We start from the raw sequence: 21,833 nt of genomic DNA, 5'->3' as shown, positions 1-21,833 counted from the left end.
CCTTTCGGAGCTAGGTTCCCGTCACTCTTATCCCTTATTCACCTCTTAATCCTAATGGCCATATGCAAAGAAAAAGCAAAGAAAGTTTAAGATGGTCCTTAGTAGACCCACGTGCCCCTTTTTACCCCGCCTCGTTCCCTGTCCTAAATTTCCCCCTCTACTCCCTTTATGATCGCTCGCACTCAATACTCACGTGCCCGTCTTGAACCGAGAGTCTCCGAAACTGGGTCCGTCTAGGCAGTGCTGCCGTATGCTCAACATTCAGCTCCGGCGAGCGGTACTCAAAGGGGATTTTTCAACCGGGATCCCGTACCCTCTCTCTGTTGAATGCGCACTTCTGAGCGTACCGGTCGCCGTTGGCGGGTAGCCTCCCGGAGCCGGCGCACCGTGCGTATCCCTTTTTGACCGGAGATTTTCGTGCCAAAGGGGACGGTAGGGATATGTTGGGAGAAAAATAATAATCACGCTTTCGGGGTCACCACTGAAGGCAAGCGTCCCCAACCAGCACGATCCTCCCCGCAATGGGAGACAATGATGGACTCTCCCAGAATGGGAATAAGGCCAAGACAAGTGCGGGTGAGCATAAATGGGAGTTTATCAATCAGAATAGGGCATGCAAAGAACTCTGCAAACTCCGAGAGCGCTCTGTCCGACAATAGCAAAGACAGGCGTATATATTTACAAAAGACGTCATCAGAACCTACATTCTATAGGGGGCACAAGTTCAATGGGATTGGGTGGCGACGACTAGCTATAGGTACTGCTGCGATGTGGTTGGCCTTGGCTGGAGGACGTCACTGGTCAGCCTCGTGGGTTGGGCTGGGCCTGGCAGGTCTGCTGGGTTCATCCGGGCGGTGTCGTTGTGCCACTGTGGCCAGTGTCAGAGATGAATGTCTTTTCCTGATTTATTTGCCCTAGGCCATGCACACCGCAGTCATTCAGTTATTGCAATATTATCTTCTTTAGTAAATCTTTCAATAGGTTATTCTACAGGTTAATGGAACACAGGAGGAATGCACCTTGAGAGGGGTTTGATGACGATTCATCAGTACATGGTTACCAGTGTCCTGTTGACCGGGTACCATAGGTCGTGGGGCTAGGTCTCAGGGCATGGGACAGGCGGTACATGTCTTTTTGTCTTGTTAGAAGTTGTTATGAATGTGCTGCTGTATGTTGCCATAGTATTGGGTGTCCTAATTTTACAGGGGCCATAAACCTAAGGTGATCAGGTGGGTTGTGGGGTTTAAGAGAGGGCGCCTTTGGATTTGTGTATTCAGGCGGAGGTTTACTACTGGGCTGTAAATAATGCAGGTGGCGGGCCGTGGCCTTGGGTGCTGCAGAGGGGACTACAAATCTTTGAAGCGGCTCCAACCTAGTTGGGGGAGGTGGAGCAGCGCGGCGCGGGCCTCTGCCCTCTCGTCTGGCAGGCTCCACTGGGTGGGAGGGGGAATGGCCTTGCATAAACTCACAAAGGCATCTTCCTCGTGTGTTGCCGATTTGCGGTGAAAGCATCATAAACATTCAAATAACATACTACTAATTGAGTCATTTCAAAGCTCACATCTTAACATTGCTAATGCCTCTCGAATTTAGCCAGTCCAAGCACATTATTTGTACACTATGTTTTAACAACTACAACATTGTGTTATATGCATATACATTTGCAGTTAGTGAGGTAGTAGTGAGGTTGGTGGAGCACATAGGAAATGACTTGCCACCGTATATGACGGTAGTGGCACATAAGGGGCTTGGACTTACACACATGGAGGGTGCATTCTCGCGTGTCCTTCACATGAGCCCTCAGTATGGTTGCATTTGTCTTTCTTTGCACTCTAGCAGCATTAGTTAGGTTGTGGCGCGGGACCGTGGGGTGTAAGCTTTTCAATGAGGCACATAACAAATAACCCCCCGGGACACTTTTATTATTTGCACAAAACTGCAGTGGTGGGGGTGCTTCATTGCTTATGCTATGTGAACATGTATTCTGCCATATCTGTACGTTTTACAAATTTTCTAATCAAAGGGGTTTGTGGAGAAAATGCACGTATTGCAAGTAGTTTTGGCATTAGTATTTGGGAACTTTTGCTTTTATTGAAGGACCATTTTTCAGTTCTCTTTCCACCCAGGCTCTGCTGGCCGGGTCATGCTGGGAGCAGCGATACACTGCGGAAGGTGAAATGTTACAGTGTTGGTATCTTACACTAGCTCATGTCCGTCTTGTTCGTGGGAACGGGCTCACAGCGGATATGCCAGGGAGCTGCGGCCACAGGGATAATTGAAACTCTCCAAAGGTGGGGGCCGCGCTACAGTGCGCCGAGCTCACACCATCTTTATTAGACAAAATGGTTTCTGGGCCTAGCTAAATTCAATACGTTTGGGCAATGTCTTCAGCAGGTGAGCCATCCACCACCTGGGCCCTGGTGGTAAGGAGGGGACGCCCGATGAGCCATGGCCCTCACCTGGGGAGGGGATGTAGGCAAGGGGGGGTCTTTTGGACCAATCCTCCCCTACAACCTACACTAACTATGCAGATGATACACAGATTCTCCTGCCGCTTTCTGGGGATCACAGCAGGGACAGAGAGTTGGTGAACAGAGTGTATCTTATCATTCAGGCATGGATGGCCACTCACGGTCTCTGCCTGAATGATGATAAGACAGAGTTGATTATTCTGGGTACACAAGCCAACATTAACAAATTGGGCCCAGACTACGCAGCTTTCAGCATAGATGGAAATGTTATCAAAGTCTCGAGGGAAGTAAAAACACTTGGCTTTTACCTTGATTCTACCATGTCCTTCACCAGACAGGTCAACTCCTTAGCCTCCACTACTGCTTACACCTGTAAATTGATAAGAGCAGGTAAGCCCTTCCTATCCAATACTAGTTGTCTGATCCTGGCGAGAGCCTTAATACTTTCCCGACTCGACTATTGTAATACCCTCTATAGTGGTGCCAACAAAGCCACTACCCAAAGACTCCAAACTCTACAAAACAATGCTCTCAGAGCTGCACTTGGCATAAAGAAGAGGGAGCACATCTCTTCCATTAGGCGACAACACAAATGGCTTTCTACTGACAACAAAATCCATCTTAAAATGATCTCCTTGACACATAAAGCTCTCAACAATGCTGCACCTAGCTACCTGACGGATAAAATAAAAAGGAAGACATCCAATAGACCCACAAGACTTGCCAATTCTAACTGCCTGGTAGTACCAAGATTTAGACTTGCCAAAATCGGTGGCACTAGCTTCCCTGTGAGGGCTGCCAACTTGTGGAACGCTTTGCCACCCAACCTAAGAGTAGACCAACCGTTCTCATGCTTCAGAAGGACCTTCATTAAACACATTAATGCCAACAATGCCTAGACACCTGTAAATGACGCCCCTGCACGTCTAGCCCCACTCTATGTACATAGTTGCTATTAGCGACCACCACTATGTCTATAATTGTTAATATGGTATGTATATACATTATATTGTTTCTCCTGGTTATCTCTATAAATAGACTGTAAGTATGTAATTTGTATTCTCATGTAATATTGTAATTGTATTCATGTAATATTGCAAGCTTCGCATATACATTTTGCTGCGCCCGGTAACCTTTGGGTCTGGAGCGCATTATAAATAAATAAACAAACAAACAACACCGTACTGCAGTGTACGTTGCAAGTTTCATGTGTTCTCCATTGTTCTCCCCTTCTGCCATTGCTCTACCATCACTGACCGCTGGGCCTCAGCACACACTGCACACCCTAGTACAACCTATGTTTTATGATATGCTATGGCATATAGAATGCACCTATACACAAGTGTTTTACTTCTCATGTCATATTTAATGCAGGCTCCATCTGCAAATGCACCTGCCAACTTTCACCCTGGCCACATCTTTACATACATGGCTCAGTTACATTGCGTTGCTTGTGCAAAACGGTATGTGAGTGGTTGTGTTCATTGTCCATATTGCACCTTTCTAATGCTGATGACTTCCTTTTATGGTTCAATGTGATAAAACACTTCCTCAAGCAGGGGTCTTATAAGGGCCTACCCATAGCAAACGCACATGATGACATGTGGCTCCCTATTGTGCAACAGGGGCAATGATGTACATCATATGGTAATGTACGCATAGCAACTCACTTCTGCTGTTCCACCAAGTGCACAATGTCCTCCGCAACCATTGTGTGCTACTCACCAACTCCAAATGCATGCACAGTAACAACTGCATTGTCGCAATATCAATTCAATCAATTCTAAGCATTATATTGTGGAGGCTATGATGAAGGCCTAGGCTGTTGGGTGCATGGCCTTTGGCCATGCACCCAACAGTCTAGGCGTAGGCCACACTCACCACAACATAACAGAGCATGCAGGCGACCAGGTACGCATGTGCCATGAATCACAAAGGCAACATACGCACCAGCACTTCCACCCAACCGTCACACCATAAAGCAGGGACACAAGAACACATGTTCCACTTACCGTAATGCAGAAACATCTCGCTGTGTTTGGCACCGCTACCCACTTCCAATAACAAAGCATTATAAGCGTGCCAACCAAAGAAGACAATCTTCACAACATTGAGCCTGCTCCCACCACTCTAGTACGTGCATAGAACCAATGGTGCGTACTGCATGCAACACTTACTAATCTGCGCAAAAGACACTACGCAAGCACATAGAACAAACATTTGCACCGGGACCTCTTCCATATGTACACTATTCCGTTAATACACCCATTGGACACACTTCACGACAGGTCACTACACCATCTCCACCCATACACCGACAACTGTAGGTTGTTCTACCAATCACCACACACATGCAACCACCATTGTGTGTACTGCAGCCAAACCGTACACAAAAAGCAACAATGTGGCACCTACTTTCAACCAGTGGACATACCTTTTCAACCAGTAAACTTAATTATTTGTGCTAGGGCTGCAGCCATGCATCCAAGGGGCTGCGGCCTTACCTCACACAGCACACCATAGTACACATAATGTTTGAATCCTCATGTGTCATAGAATGCAACCCACTTCTGCAAATGTGCCTGCCACCACTCATGACAGAAAGACATTGCCGCCCTAGCTCGCATGCCATAATGCAGGCTGCCTACAACAACCACACAAGTTAGTTGCCTGTTGAGATATCTGCGCATTGGCTGAGCATGCACGGATAGCGCTGGCAGACCACTGTCTTCTTGTATTATGATATACATCACGTGAAGCTCTTCTCACTCCAGCTCCCTTTCCATCCCTTCGTCCCACAACCAGATGCCGTACGCTGGGCCTCATTACACGGTAGGCGGTAAGGGTTAACGGTCACCGGTAAGGGTACCGGAGACCGTTAACCCTTACCGCCTTATTACGAGGTCCCTTTGCGGGTTGGTACTTTAACGCCTGCTTTTAGCAGGCGTTAAAAAACGAACCCGCAAAGGGACCTTGGTGCTAATTACGGTACCGCAATTTGCGGTACCATAATTAGCGCCTTCCCCATTCCCATTATGCCCTATTGGCGCAAAAATGGGAATGGGGAAGGGCCTTGGTGAATGGGGAATTACCGCCCCCGCTCACCTTGGAGTAGGGCGGTAATTCCACCATCCACCAAGGCGGACACGGTAAAATACTGGCGGCAACCATGGCGCTAATAGCGCCATGGTTACCGCCTACCGTGTAATGAGGCCCACTATGTTTTTCAGATCCTTTTGCCGCTGCATTGTCCCCCGATCCAACATACTGCCGTCATGGAACACTTTTCACACATCTCGTCACCGCACACTGCAGTTCTATTAAAGTTTTGACCGTGCTGCAAACAGGAAAATGGGACGCCAGAGCTGAGCCAGATATGACGAATTTTAGTATGCACACTGCAACGTACAAGAGGCCCAGCCATGCACACAATAGCTTAGAGCCTTGCCACACACACCGCAACACTATCCTCTGATACACCATGGTGGCGTTTCCCAAAACCTTTGACGCACAGCACGCTTCCCTCCAGCCAACCACTGGCCGCGTCCACTGTTCGCCGACAGAACGGCGTACCGCAGGCCAATGAGAATTCGGTCCGCGGAGCCAACATGGAAATGGGTCCGCAGAGCGGACCCAGATATCACTAATTTTTTGGGACGTACATTTCAGTATTTAGCAAAACAATTACTGGTCGGATTACCACCAAACACACAAAAGCACGCTTTCTGCCCCAAGCCCCCGCTCCTGCTGCAAATTTGGTGAAAATCCATCCAGCTGTTGGGCTGGAGCCATGCGCAAGATTTTTCCCCATACAGTCTATGGAAAAATATTATTTTGCCCCACGTCCCCATACGAAACCTCACCCAACTTGGCGAAAACATTCTGAGCCGGCCATATACTTTTTTTGCAAAGTTTGGTGAAGATTCCTCCAGGGGGAGCGAAGTTATAAGCTGCCGAAAAGTGGTCTTCCTATGGGTTTAGCAACTTAACCATAACTACACGGCCGCTACTGCGGGCTGTGTAAAATATATATATAATGTTTTTGAGGATTCATCTGGGGGAGGTATGGGGGTAGTGGGTAAGTTATAAGCCGCCCAAAAAGGTGCTCTTCCTATGGGTTGAGCAACTTAATCATAACTACAGTTATGGTTAAGTTGCTCAGCTCATAGAAAGAGCACTCTTTGGGCTGCTTGTAACTTTGTTCCCCCAGACGAATCCTCACCAAACCTTGCATAAAAAGTATATGGCCCCCTCAAAATGATTTTGTGAAGTTTGGTGCGGTTTCGTCCATCGGGGGAACAGTTGTTTTTGCTTGCACCTACAGCCCAAACTGCTGGATGGATTTTCACCAAATGTGCCCCAGGAGTGGGGGCTTGGTCCCAAAAGCGTGCTTTTGTAAATTTGGTGTAAATCCGTTCAGTAGTTTTTAATTAAAGAAATTGGCAAAAAGTTGGTAAAAAAAAATGTGTGTTATCTGGGTCTGGTCCGCAGACTCACTTCCTGATTCAGAGTCTGCTGTCACCTCTGGACCAATCAGAGAGCAGCATGACGTTCGCAAAGATTGTACGCGCCCGCTGATTGGTCAGCTAAAAACGTGAGGTGCATCAACACTTTTGAAACGGACGCTATGTTGGATTCGTGAACAGCGCCCATCGTCCACAGACATCGTGGTAAAAACATATTAAAAAACACAACATTGCACTTGTCAAACAAATGAAACTTTCTCTGGGGAGGTGAGCAGGAATGACAATGGAATGAGATATGGCCATAAAAAGCCAAAAATGTGGGTGTTTTTCTTCTCCGATATCCGCAAATATCCCAGATGCACAGGAACGTACATCCATGCATATTTCTGCATTACAAGGTCGTGAAAAGCTGTTTTTGGATGGCTTATAACTTTGCAATTTCATGTTAGACCTGACCCTGAACGGTTATGCAGTTTGGTGCTGTTTCACCAAGAGCGGGCAAAATTAGGGCGGGGGTCCCAAAATATTTGAAAGGCTTATTAATTTGGTGCCGTTTGATGAATCTGCACACAAGTTTGCAAAAAGATATTGGACTCAGATTTGAATGTTTTTGCAACGTTTGGTGGGATTTTGTTAAGAGGGGGCAAAATTAGAGGGCGTCTCAACATTTTAGATGGCTTATAACTTTGTTGCCGTTTGACAAATCTGCACAAAGGTTTTCAGAAAGATTGTAGACCTTGAATGCTTATGCAAAGTCTGAATGGATTTTGTCAAGTGGGGGCGCTAAGTTATATGTCCTGGGTGTAAGTCTTAGCAGTGCACGGTCGTGGCGCGAGTTATGGTTGCTTAACTTATGATAACTGGCGAATTTCTGGGGGGTTTTCACTTTGACTTGTAACCAAAACGTCCCTTTAACAAAGTTTTTTCACTGAATTTCATAGGTTTTTATTAGTGCAGCTTAACCATAGCGTCCCTTTAACAAAGTTTTCTCAATGAATATATATAAAAATATATTCATAGTTACTCTAACAAGTTTATCAGTTTTCTGCCAACTCCTCCTCTCTTATCAATGTTGTCAATTTGCATTCCACATGTTAGTGTAATGTGCTGGAGCAAAGCCTGACTTTGCTAGTTGCGGGTTGCCTGAATTGGGTGCACATGGACATGTTTTGTAAGTCAGACAGGTAAAGTATATGAAATAATACATGGGTCTCTGTTGTTTAGGAACACGTCTACATGTTGGCGGCCGGCATCATAGGAGGGCTGTACCTTATCTGCACCGTTGTTCTTTTCATTGGAGTGAAGGAAAAGGACGGTAAGTCTCGCTCCATTGGGGGGCGATTGACAGATGCTTGACTACCTGCTGCTGGTCCATGTCTTTTAATGGGGCTTCCCAATTTTCTGTTCTATAGATCCATACGCCAAACGATCCGGCAAAGTCATCTCGTTCTTTAGAGGTTTCAAACTCTCCATTAGACACTGGCCATACCTGAGTCTCACGGCTTCCTTCCTTTTCATCTCAGCTGCAGTTCAGGTAATTGGATGCCTGCAACGCCATTTTGATTCTCAGGTTTACTGCACTGGTCCCAATTGCACTGCGTCACTCCCATTGTTATGTTATATGATAAAGCTTTTATACTGGGCCAATCACCATGTAGTGGCCTTAGGACATTGTCACCTTGTCTGTGAAAATGGGGTATTGTGCCCCAGCCTGGGGTAAAGAGACTGTAGTCTTTGAAGAAAGCAAAAGAAAACAGGGCAAAAAGTGGAAGGGCGGGAAAGGCAGGAATAAGATGGGAAAGGCAGGAATAGGATAGGGAAAGGCAGGAATAAGATGGGAAAGGCAGGAATAGGATAGGGAAAGGCAGGAATAGGATAGGAAAAGGCAGGAATAGGATAGGGAAAGGCAGGAATAGGAAAGGGATTCTCAGAACGAACACATCAGGAATATACAAAGGGAATGCGACTGCAAAAGGGGTGCGTGTGTAATGGAAGGCAGTGTGTCAGGCAGAAGGCTCATCTAGAAAGAGAGAGCACCGAAAACTTGGGGTAACAAGAATTTTCCAGTGATATCTAGATTTAGAAGATATGTAGAGTGGTTTAAATAATGGTATCCAGTTGTATGGGTTAAACCGACCTAACTTCAAATACGATGCAAATATTAAACTGACAGAGCTGACCTGTTACTCACCGAACGGGAGTGGACAAGACAGGAGGCCAAACCGGCGAGACGGTGCCTTGATTGAAGAGCTCGGGTTGGAGCCTCCACCCGAGCCTCCTCTCTATGAGGGAAAGAACGACCTTCCTGATGATATGACCCACTGCTGTTTATTGTACCAGACAGAGGGACCGATCACCCGAAAGAGCGGGGAGAAACACGCCGCCACGGACCCAGCTGCAAGAAACAACACACGATTAATCACTTGGAATAACGGTAGTACCACTAAGTGGAGATAAGACAGTATAATACTGGAACAACCCAGTCCCTGTGTCCTGAACCCACAACGCCCTGGTCCCCCCTAGTTCTAGACAAGGAAGTAGGAAACAACCTAAGAGGTGTAGATAACAAGGAGAACAAAATTAAGGGCACTGAAGGTCTTACCCTAGGAAGTCGAAGTTTCCTTATACTCCAGGATGCAGAACACAACGACAGTGTAAAATAATAAACGGGGAAATGTTAGTTGGGTAGCTTTTCCCGGGCGGAATGAGGGACGCACTAGATCCGGGTGGGTGCACAACTGCAAGGCGTCCCAAGGTGCACTTAAAGGGTGGAACCAGGTAAGCAATCCTTACAACAATCCTTTAGTCGGTACACGGGCGAGCAATAAGTGAACAGAATCAGCAGGCAGGCAGTCCTTACAGCAATCCTTAAGTCGGTACACGGGCGAGCAATAAGTGAACAGAATCAGCAGGCAGGCAGTCCTTGGTTTCAGAAAAGGGTTCGATACACGGAGCGTAGTATGAAGGAACATACAATGATACAACAAGCTTCAGGAACAAGGCGATAAGACGGAACTTCAACGCCGGTAGTAACTTCAAACAGAAGCAGCGTCCTCCGGGTTACAGCCGCTTAAATCAATGAGGAGGTGGAGCAGAATGAGGGAGGCAATCGTGATGTCATGGACTACGGATTCCCTAGGTTTCATGGGAACCGTAGTTCAAAGACCGTCTGGCTGATGCGGTAGTCGTCAGCCTCCAGGGCATTCTCCACTTCATTAGGAATGGCGCCACAGAATACCGAACGGAACGGCGAAGCGCAATAGTCTTGGCAAATGTCCCTTTCCGCTGTCGGACCTGGGGTAAGTATAAAGCACGGGGTCTTAGTGTGGAACGGTGCCGAGGCGTGACAGCATCCACCCCCAAAGGCGGCACCAACCCCCTGCGCGCATGGAAGGAGCGCAGGAGCTTAGGACAATGTATATTATGCAGCGGTTCCCAGGACCTGTCTTCAGGACCGTAGCTCTTCCAGTCAACTAGGTAGAACGGGCGACCCCTGCATAGCCGAAAGTCCAAGATATCCGCCACTTCGTATTCAACCTCGCTCAGTACCCGGACGGGAGAAGGACGGAGTGGCAAGCGAGTAGCAGGAGGACAGGGCTTCAGGAGGCTTACATGAAAAACCGGATGTACCTTCCATGAGGCGGGTAGAGAAAGCCGTACTGCCACAGGACTAATCATATCAGTGACAGAATAGGGACCCACAAATTTGGGCAAAAACATGCGTTTACCAGGGATTTTCAGGTTGCGTGTCGACAACCAGACCTTCATGCCCACCTTGTATGTCGGGGCAGGACTCCGATGCCGGTCAGCATATTTCTTGGCCCTATTCTGGGCAGCAAGGAGATGCAAACGAACTGCCGTGTGGATGGACTTGATGTCTCGAAGACACGCCTGGGCTGCCGGATTGTCCAAGGGGACAGAAGGGTCCAAAGGCAAAGATCGCGGATGCTGCCCATACATGGCGTAGAAAGGTGACACCCCAGAAGCCGAGTGCAAAGAGTTATTATAGGCAAACTCAGCGGGCAACAACATAGATAACCAGGAAGACTGAAAGCGTAGGCACAGACAACGGAGGAACTGTTCTAAAGTAGCGTTGGCTCTCTCAGTCTGCCCATCTGTCTGGGGATGATAGGCAGTGATGTACCGATCGTCAATGTGTAAAGAAGCAGTTAAGGCTCTCCAAAAACGCGAGGTAAACTGTGGGCCGCGATCCGACACCACGATGGATGGTAGGCCAAAGAATCGGAAGATATTCTTGAGGAACAAAGATGCCAACGCTGGTGCTGAAGGCAGACCCTTACAAGGAATAAAGAGTGCCATTTTGGTGAAATAGTCAATGACGACCCAGACCGTATCAAAACCGTCCACCGGAGGTAATTCCACTATGAAGTCCATGGAGATCATATACCACGGCTTGTGCGGCACCGGAAGCGGTTGCAATAAGCCCACTGGTTTGGACCGTGATATTTTGCATTGGGCGCACACAGAACAAGCGGCCAAATAGTCAACCACATCCCTGGACATAGAGGGCCACCATGCCCAACGACGCAAAGAGTCCAGAGTTTTTTGTTGACCCGGGTGGGCCGCTATCAATGAGTCATGAGACCATTCCAGGGCGCGGAGACGTGCTTCACCAGGTGGCAAGTATAAGCGACCCTGAATGTATGGCAATCCCTGTACAACATCGAGATTGAGGGCCAAGCATTCCTCTGCATGTGAGGAAACCCATTCCGAGACCAGGGAACGAAGTGAAGGCAGGGGTGTGCAGCCACAAACCACTCTACAAGGCAACAATAGAGAACGGTCTGATGCAGAACTGCCCGGGTTGTGATCCAGACGCGACAATGCGTCGGCACATGTGTGGAGCCGGGCCGGTCGGAAGGTGATGGTAAAGTTGAACTGGGAAAAAAAAAGATGCCAGCGGGCCTGCCGAGCGGTGAGGCATTTCATTGATTTAAACGCCAGGAGACTTTGATGGTCAGAGAAGACTGTGACCAAATGACGTGCACCTAGTAAATGGTGCCTCCATTCCGAGAAGGCATCCTTAATGGCCAAGAGTTCTCTTTCAGTGATGGGGTAGTTGCGTTCATATTGGGTCAGTTTTCTGGAATAATACGCGACTGGATGGACCTCCCCTGAGTCAGGACAACGCTGAGACAGTATCGCCCCAATGGCGGAACCAGAAGCATCCGCCTCCACTAGAAAGGGTAAGTGAGGATTGGGATGTTGTAACACTGGAGCGGTGGAGAACGCAGCTTTCAAAGCCTCAAAGGCGTTTTGTGCTTCCTCGTTCCATCGAAATGTTTTCTTAGAGCTTGTCAGAGCAGTGAGAGGAGCTGAGATGGATGAAAACGAGTGGATAAAACGCCTGTAGAAATTTGCAAACCCTAGAAAGGACTGCAAGGCTTTGGTTGAGGCAGGGACAGGCCATTCAAGTACCGCCTTAACTTTGGAACGGCTCATTCTGATGCCCTGATTGGTTAGGTCATAACCGAGAAATTCGACCTCAGTGGAGCTGAATACACACTTCTCCGCCTTGACGAATAGATTGTTTTCCCTAAGTCGTTGTAATACCAGGCGTACATGTTCAGTGTGTTGCTCGCTAGAGGATGAGTATATTAGGATGTTGTCCAGGTAAACAACAACAAACTGGTCCAGACAGTCATGAAAGATGTCATTCATAAAGGCCTGAAAAGTGGCCGGAGCATTACAGAGTCCGAAGGGCATCACTAGATACTCGAACAGTCCATACCGGGTTTTAAACGCCGTTTTCCACTCGTCCCCTTCACGCATTCTGACGAGATTATAGGCGCCCCGGAGATCCAATTTGGTAAAGACGACAGAAGAACCAAGTTGATCCAAAAGGACCGAAATCAGTGGAAGGGGGTACTGATTTTTTATTGTAATAGCATTCAATGCTCTATAATCAACACAAGGACGAAGGTCTCCCTCTTTCTTAGGGACAAAAAAGAGGGGAGATGCTGCCGGAGACTTAGAGGGTCTAATAAACCCTGTAACCAAAGATTTATCGATGTATTCCTTCAGTACCTTGTCCTCGGGTATGGTAAGAGAATATACTCTCCCAACCGGGATTTTAGATCCCGGCACCAGATCGATAGGGCAGTCATATGGTCTGTGAGGTGGTAAACGATCCGCCCCCCCTTTATCAAATACATCCCGAAAGGAGAGGTATTCCGAAGGAATGTGCATAGAGGTAGAAACAGCCCCGATGACTGACATGGACGCTACCAACGCCTGAGAGGATGATTCTGGATACACACTTGTGTTCTGAAAACATTTTTCATTGCAAACGGGGGAAGAAAACTGAACCACCCTGTTTGCCCAATCGATAGCGGGGTTATGGTGTCGTAACCAAGGGATTCCCAAAATGACCCGAAACTGAGGTGCTTTGATTAAATCAAACGATAAGGTCTCCACATGTCCTTCCTCTGTCTGCATCCGGAGCAAGGACATGTTCTGGGTAACCAGACCGGAAATCAAGGACGTACCGTCAACTGCATGTACTGTTTCGGGTTGAGTTTTGGGCAGAACTGGTACGTTGTTTTTTACAGCATAATCGTAGTCCATATAATTACCGGTGGCCCCGGAATCAATAATGGCGAGGGATGTGAATGAAGCGCCAGGAGTCATGGTAAAGACTACCGGCAGACTGACTGGGGCAAAAGCGACCTCGTGTGAGTCCAAAGAGTGTACCCCCGGCGTAGGGACTCCATCTATCGCCGGGTTCTGGCGTTTCCCGCCTTTTTGTTGGGTCTTTTTGGACAATCGCTTAGCAAGTGTTCGGACGATCCACAATACATACATAAGTTATGTGATCGCCGGTGCTCCCGTTGTGCAGGTGTTAAAGGACCTCGGACGGCCCCCACCTGCATGGGTTCCGGAACAGAGGAAGGAAGACTGACAGAATCCAAGGGAGGGGGCATTGGTGTGGTAGACTTACGTTCTCCTTTCCGTTCAGTCTTTCTAGCATCAATCTGTAATACCAAGTCCAGAAGTTCACCGAATACGATAGGGACTACTGGTACTGTGGCTAGGGTGTCCTTCAGCTCTTCAGACAGCCCTTTATAGAACACTGCTGACTTCTTCTCCTCGGGCCAGTCAGTCTCGGCTGCGAGTTGATTGAACCTGGTAAGATAAGTGAACAGAGAAGAAGTACCCTGACGTAAGTTCAGGAACTCTAAGTCTGTAGCTTGGGATTTATAACGGGTATCGAAAACCCTATTCATAGCAGTGATGAGAGCATCACAGTCATACAAGACAAAGCTATTTGACTCGAGTAACGGATTGGCCCAGGCTGCAGCCGTCCCTCCTAGATGCGAAAGGACAAAAGCCGCCTTCGTGGTCGGATTGGGAAAGGCTGCGGGGCGGCAAAGGAAATGCAGTTTGCATTGATTAATGAACGTCCGATAATGCTTTGGATCGCCAGTGAAGCGTTCCGGCGGGGCCAATGGAAACTGAGTAGCCATGAGAACAGGGGCTGCCGTGAATCCCGTCGTGGAGGCCGAAGGGACACCGGAACCAGAAGCAGTGGCACCAGACGTGTCTATCCCCAGTGTATGCGGAGGGGGGAAGTGTTGCAAACCATCAATTCGGTGGTGCAAGGCATCATGTGCTGCCGTCATGTCCGACCGTAAGTCGGATACCAAACGGACCAGAGCAACCAAGGGGTCCGTCTCTTCCATGGCTTCTGTTTCTGTTACTCACCGAACGGGAGTGGACAAGACAGGAGGCCAAACCGGCGAGACGGTGCCTTGATTGAAGAGCTCGGGTTGGAGCCTCCACCCGAGCCTCCTCTCTATGAGGGGAAGAACGACCTTCCTGATGATATGACCCACTGCTGTTTATTGTACCAGACAGAGGGACCGATCACCCGAAAGAGCGGGGAGAAACACGCCGCCACGGACCCAGCTGCAAGAAACAACACACGATTAATCACTTGGAATAACGGTAGTACCACTAAGTGGAGATAAGACAGTATAATACTGGAACAACCCAGTCCCTGTGTCCTGAACCCACAACGCCCTGGTCCCCCCTAGTTCTAGACAAGGAAGTAGGAAACAACCTAAGAGGTGTAGATAACAAGGAGAACAAAATTAAGGGCACTGAAGGTCTTACCCTAGGAAGTCGAAGTTTCCTTATACTCCAGGATGCAGAACACAACGACAGTGTAAAATAATAAACGGGGAAATGTTAGTTGGGTAGCTTTTCCCGGGCGGAACGAGGGACGCACTAGATCCGGGTGGGTGCACAACTGCAAGACGTCCCAAGGTGCACTTAAAGGGTGGAACCAGGTAAGCAATCCTTACAACAATCCTTTAGTCGGTACACGGGCGAGCAATAAGTGAACAGAATCAGCAGGCAGGCAGTCCTTACAGCAATCCTTAAGTCGGTACACGGGCGAGCAATAAGTGAACAGAATCAGCAGGCAGGCAGTCCTTGGTTTCAGAAAAGGGTTCGATACACGGAGCGTAGTATGAAGGAACATACAATGATACAACAAGCTTCAGGAACAAGGCGATAAGACGGAACTTCAACGCCGGTAGTAACTTCAAACAGAAGCAGCGTCCTCCGGGTTACAGCCGCTTAAATCAATGAGGAGGTGGAGCAGAATGAGGGAGGCAATCGTGATGTCATGGACTACGGATTCCCTAGGTTTCATGGGAACCGTAGTTCAAAGACCGTCTGGCTGATGCGGTAGTCGTCAGCCTCCAGGGCATTCTCCACTTCATTAGGAATGGCGCCACAGAATACCGAACGGAACGGCGAAGCGCAATAGTCTTGCCAAATGTCCCTTTCCGCTGTCGGACCTGGGGTAAGTATAAAGCACGGGGTCTTAGTGTGGAACGGTGCCGAGGCGTGACATGACCACTGTTCACATGACATGGGGGCCACCTTTTTCCAGTCCTGGCTTTCGATCCAACTTCACTCTGAGGGCCCAATTCATAACTTGGTGCAGAGAACGTGCTAAAGGAAAAACAATGTACAATAAAAAGATATACACATTTAGATACAAAGCATCCAGACCAACAAAAAAAAACAATTGAACAGATGGCCTGAATTTGTAAGACGCTGTCATAGCCACTAGAAGAATTGAAAGCTATGTATATGTGCGAGATTTTAGCTCACATATAAAACTGGAGGAGTTTCTTAAAAGCCAGGTAACAAATGTGGCGGTTGCTAGGTTGGTTTCCAACCCATCCTAACAACTGCCACATGCATTCTGAAAATGGTGCATTCCTACCGACTTCTGAAGAATGTGCCACCTTCTGAAAAGGTCTTAAGTACCGAAAAGGTTGTTAACCCTTTTAACGACCTTTTCGGTACTTTCCACTTATGGGCCTGCCAGTGGCACCAAGCGGAGAGATAGATGCCTGATAGCTAGGGCTGGGTGAATTTGACTCTTGTGACCTGCAGCCAATCGGCTGCTATGCATATATAATAAGATCATCTATGCATGTTCTGTGCAAAGTGCACCTGCTATCCCCATGAAGAGCCTCGAACTCGAGGACAACATTAAAGAAGCCGAGCGATAGTGGCCTTGCTTTGATGACACAGGAAGTGAAACACAAGCAGCCAGGCTCACAAAGCTTGTGCTGAATTATGGGAGCACAAAAGTGCCTCACGGTGCCACAGAAGATTCTGAAAATAGCTTTGATAATAGTCTGAGCGGAGGCATCTCACAGAGCATTGGCTGATTAAAGAATGTTTTTGTGAACAGGCGTTAACTGGTTAGACTCACAGTTCATATCAACCATCCTCTCTCTGGTCATTCGTATTGCTTTAAAATGTCTGTGGGTGCTACTTTTTTAAATTTGAGCCAGTCCTATTTATATGTAACTGTTTTCTTGTTCTGTTTTGTTTTACTTTTAATTTCTAGTTTTGCCTGCTTGTTTTTATTTTTAGTTTGTAAATTGATGAGATACATTTAATTTTTTTTAATGCACTTTATGCCTGCCAGCGGTTAATGTCACTGTTTCGTTTGTTCTGACATTATTTGATTGCGTGTTTTGTGTGTACCGACATTATGTGATTGCGTGTTTTGTTTGTACCGACATTATGTGATTGCGTGTTTTGTGTGTACCGACATTATGTGATTGCGTGTTTCGTTTGAACCGACATTATTTGATTGCGTGTTTCGTTTGTACCGACATTATGTGATTGCCTGTTTCGTTTGTACCGACATTATGTGATTGCGTGTTTCGTTTGTACCGACATTATGTGATTGCGTGTTTCGTTTGTACCGACATGTGATTGCATGTTTCGTGTGTACCGACATTATGTGATTGCGTGTTTCGTTTGAACCAACATTATTTGATTGCGTGTTTCGTTTGTACCGACATTATGTGATTGCGTGTTTCGTTTGTACCGACATTATGTGATTGCGTGTTTCCTTTGAACCGACATTATTTGATTGCGTGTTTCGTTTGTACCGACATTATGTGATTGCGTGTTTTGTTTGTACCGACATTATGTGATTGCGTATTTCGTGTGTACCGACATTATGTGATTGCGTGTTTTGTTTGTACCGACATTATTTGATTGCGTGTTTCGTTTGTACCGACATTATGTGATTGTGTGTTCTCTCTCTGCTTAACTTCCTAGTTTTTCCCGCCACTCGTTTAGCCTGTTGCACTTGTTTTTGACTTATGGATGTGCATGACTGGTTTATTACATTTGCCCTGTGCTCTGTTGTCACTGATTGCATTGGTTTAAGAATATACGTGATGGGGAAGATTTTTTTAAATGAACACAAACATCTCCATTGTTTTGCTCTTGCGTTTCCAGTATGTCACGCTTTCACTTATGGATAATGATATATATAGGGTCTGCTCCTTTCCTTTTGCACTAACCTATTAGCAGGGCCAGTGGTAGGATTCTAGTGGGCCAGTGGGGAAAATGACATGGTGTCCCGCAGTTTGTGTATGTATTGACATCACAGGAAATGCATTATAGGGCATTAAATCAGAGGTAATGGCTTCAATCTTACATCATCAAGGACATCATTGGAAGTTAAATCATAAGACACTGCCATGAGTAAGCCAAGTGTCAAGCAACTACATGAAGGGTCACTACTATTGGTATAATATTGCCCACTGTGAGCTGAATCATTTCTAAGGACTCCTAATTTTGGCATATAAGGAACAGTGAGGTAACATGACTTTCTTGGGATGGCAATATTTGATTAAATGATTAGGTTAGAATCTGAACCTAGTATGCACTTTGAGAACTCAATGATACACATGTGTGTTAATGTTTGGCTTGAAAGAGCTAAAATAATACTCGGTTTTATAGAGATATCTTGAAAAGGGCTTCAATCACATAGTAAGACACCCTGATAGACATAGACATCCCACCATAAACATGTTAAGCAGAGTATGATAGTAGCTTTATTTCCCACATTTGAATGGAAGGGTACAAGTACCAACATTCAACTCGATGTACGCCTAAACCGACTGATTGTGCAACTCTACTGTCAAGACCTTTCTGCTGTGAAGGAGCGCTTGGATGCCTGAGGGCTTTAGCGCTATAGAAATGTTATAACATAACATAACATAACTTGCACACAAAGCAACAAAAAGAAAACGTGTGGAAAATGATCTCCCTCAATGAAATGTTTGACACATGCATGTAGTTTATGATCGGAAGAACATGTGCAGTTTCATAAAAAATAAAACTTTTTTGTGAATGTCAAACGGACACATGCAAATTAACAAGACAGTTTTTTTTTTTTTTAAGTGGGATTCATGTGTAGCTCCATAAAGGAAGTTTGGATAGCAGTTATCCGGTGAGGATGCACTTGTGAATGGTTGGCAAAGTGAGTCGTGTGTGTGTGTGTGTGTGTGTTACAGGACCACACTGCAAATCACATCAGCTAATATATGTGTCTGCCATGTCTTGTTCATTCTCCCACCAGCTTGAACAGAGCAATTTCGTCCTCTTTTGCACGCACGCGGCGGGCCTTCAGGATCACTTTCAGTATCTGGTGCTGAGCATCCTGGTAAGTGTATGTTACTCATGCGAGGGGATCAACACATTCAGTTGCCATGGGAACGGATCACCTCAAAAGGAATCAGGCAGCACCGTTCACTCTTGAGTTACCAATCTCATGTTCTACTTTTGCATGGAGGGTGTGCGTCTCCTGCACTGTAATGTAGACACCGCATTGGTGTGTACCTCGTGTTTTCATTTTCAGGGATGTATCGAGTAATACATTCCATCAGACGAGGATTCTGCAGCTGCCCCGAAGGAGCTGTGGTCTGACAATGGTAATAATGTCCTATCTCCATATAGCGCTTCAAGTTGGATTCCTCCAGCTTCTGTGCACTGTGATAATGCACCAGCTTCTATGCACTGTGTTAATAGGGGGTATTTGATCAATTTGCTTATTTGGAGCCTTTAAACAAGGAATGTAATCTCTGCTTCAACACTTATCCATCTAAGCCTGACACCTTCTCTTAATTAAACGATATTGCCTGCTGTCTGATCTGGCAGGAAAGGCAGTGTCTAGCTCCCTCGCCGCCATTATCACATCAATGCTGGGCTGCCCACAGTGGCTTGCCATTGGCACCGTTTGGAGAAGATCAGTGAGTCTTCACATCTCTGCCTCTCTGGGTCCATTCAGAATGTAACTGTGTGCTGAACGAGCAGTGAAGCAGTGTTTGTTGATAGGGGGCCGTTTTGGGAGCAAAGGCATGCAGTGGGTAGGGTCTGGGGTGCAGGGGTGAGGTGGAGCCTACGGGCTATTCTCTAGCAAAAGCCCGCTCTGGCGCAGAGCTTGCAAGGACAAACCTTTGCTATGGATTAATACTGTTCTGGTTCACATAAGATTTACGCGTACAGGCAGAATGTGCGACTCCTGCAAGCACCCCTATTGTGTGGTTCTTTACAGCAGTACTAGTATAAGGTAGTGAGGAAGATTTAGGGCCTCATCACGAGTTGTGCGGTATCCCGGTGGTATTATCGCTGGGATACTGCCGGGGCTAATAGTGTTACCGCCAAACCCCCTGGCGCCATTAGCGCGAGATCACGGGTTTGGCGGAACGGAATTACACATTCCCCATTGGGCCCATTCAGGAATTCCCCATTGGGTCCAATGGGGAATTTTCGGCGCGACTAACGTCGGCGGTATTACCGTGCAGTAATTGCACTGAAAATCTGGCGGATTGACCCCCCGCTTAGAGCTGGGGGTAAATCCTGACAAACCCGTGATTTGGCATACCCTTAAATGCGGCGGTAATAGCGTTACCGCCACATTTAAGGGTTACTGCCAAACTCGTGATGACCCCGTTAGTGTGGAAACAGAACCATTTGGTGTGGCAAGAGGAAGCTTTGGCTCTCTGACAGAGCTCCTGCTGCAGTATGTTGAGGAACTCTGGTGCAATCAGCTGCTCCATGATGCATGCACGAGTGCATCGTGAGACATTTGTCATTATAGGATCAAACACTGTGTGGAAACAGAGCTACTGTGTAAGTTTGGGGGGGGGGCAGTTGTAGCATGTAGCTATTAAGAGCCCCCTGTGTCTACTTTGCCTAGTGCATTGATTATCTTTCCTCCTACTATGTCCTGCTTGAGAGGTCAGTGCTACAGTGTCTGCTGCTCAGTAAACAAGATGTCATTTGTTTGGTTCAGCGGTTATTTTTAAGATTTGCATTCGTTTTTTAGACGTTTTTGTTTTATTTGGAAACCTTAATTCATGACAACTAAATTGGCTCAAAACTCAGCACAGTTCCTGCAAACACTCCTCAATTACTGCAAAACCCCCAATGTAAGGTCATATTTGCTGCCCCAGTGCCGTCTCCTTTTGTTGCATGGCTGATCTTTCTATTCCAAGGGACATGCTATGAAAACGGAAAATGACGGTAATGAACATACAAGAAAGACTCGCCTGTTGCAACCTCTGGACTTTGCTTCAGCCTTTGTGACTCTCTTTGCCTCATCATTCATCCCTCTGATCCGACGCACTCAGCCGGATACACCTTGGATGCTCTCATCTCAGCAGACATCCCCATCCCAAACCCTCTCACTACACCTCTCTCCTGGACTGACCACGCTCTCCTGTCCTCTCACCTGGATCTCTTAGGTCGTTTCCCGGCAAAGCCTCTGTCTGCTCTGCAAGTCTCCTTTTCTGTTATTCGACCGATTAAGCTAGTGTCAGTTGCCGCTTTTGTCGCCACTTTTACCCCACCACTCTGGCACTGACTCTCTAACCTTCACCACTCCATCTCCAACACTCTGGACATCCTTGCACCTGTCCTGAGGATCCACCTGAAGACTGCCTCCAAGCTCAACACCTGGTATGACCTGGACTCTCTGAAACGTAAGTGCAGAGCTGCTGAACGGAAGTGGCAAGCTTCGAGCACAATCATTGACAGACTGGCCTGCTGCCTGCACCTAAGGCACCACCCACTCAAAGAAGAAGGCCCATATCCAAGCTTGCATCTCTGGGGCCACAAACAACATGGCTGAACTGTTCAAATCATACTGCACTATCCACCTTTCCTCTGCCATCCCTGACCCTCTGCACTGCAGTGGCCTCCCACTTCAAAACAAAAACTCAGGACATCTTGTCCTCACTATCCTCTACACCCCTCCCTTCTCCCTCACCCGCTCTGAGCTCTCCCTTGGCCCCCCTCTGTCCCTTCCCTTCAACTCTCCTCTTTCTGCAATCACTACGTTGCCCCTGGTTGCTTCCCACTACTCCCTAAACACCCCATTGTGTACCCTCTCCTCAAACAGCCTTCTGCTGACCGCTCCCACCCAGCTAACTACCACCCTATCTCCATTGCCCCCTTGCTGGGCAAGCTCTTGGAGAATCTGATTATTTCACAGCTGATTTACGACACTGAATCTCCTGGTTGTCTCCACGACCACCAG

At 47.3% G+C, this 21,833-nt stretch overlaps 1 protein-coding gene across 1 annotated transcript in view; it reads left to right on the top strand.

Annotated features, from left to right (window-relative positions):
• MFSD2B (MFSD2 lysolipid transporter B, sphingolipid) overlaps positions 1-21,833 on the top strand; it is a 599,687-nt gene that overhangs the window by 342,761 nt on the left and 235,093 nt on the right. The window contains exons 7-9 of the mRNA XM_069605873.1: positions 8,162-8,252; positions 8,350-8,471; positions 18,873-18,956. Coding sequence (XP_069461974.1) covers positions 8,162-8,252; positions 8,350-8,471; positions 18,873-18,956 — 297 coding nt within the window. The remainder of the gene's footprint in view (positions 1-8,161; positions 8,253-8,349; positions 8,472-18,872; positions 18,957-21,833) is intronic.

This window comes from Ambystoma mexicanum, chromosome 4p, assembly GCF_040938575.1.
Source record: "Ambystoma mexicanum isolate Mex_15411 chromosome 4p, UKY_AmexF1_1, whole genome shotgun sequence".
NCBI lineage: Eukaryota > Metazoa > Chordata > Amphibia > Caudata > Ambystomatidae > Ambystoma > Ambystoma mexicanum.
This window is presented reverse-complemented; position numbering and strand designations above follow the sequence as displayed.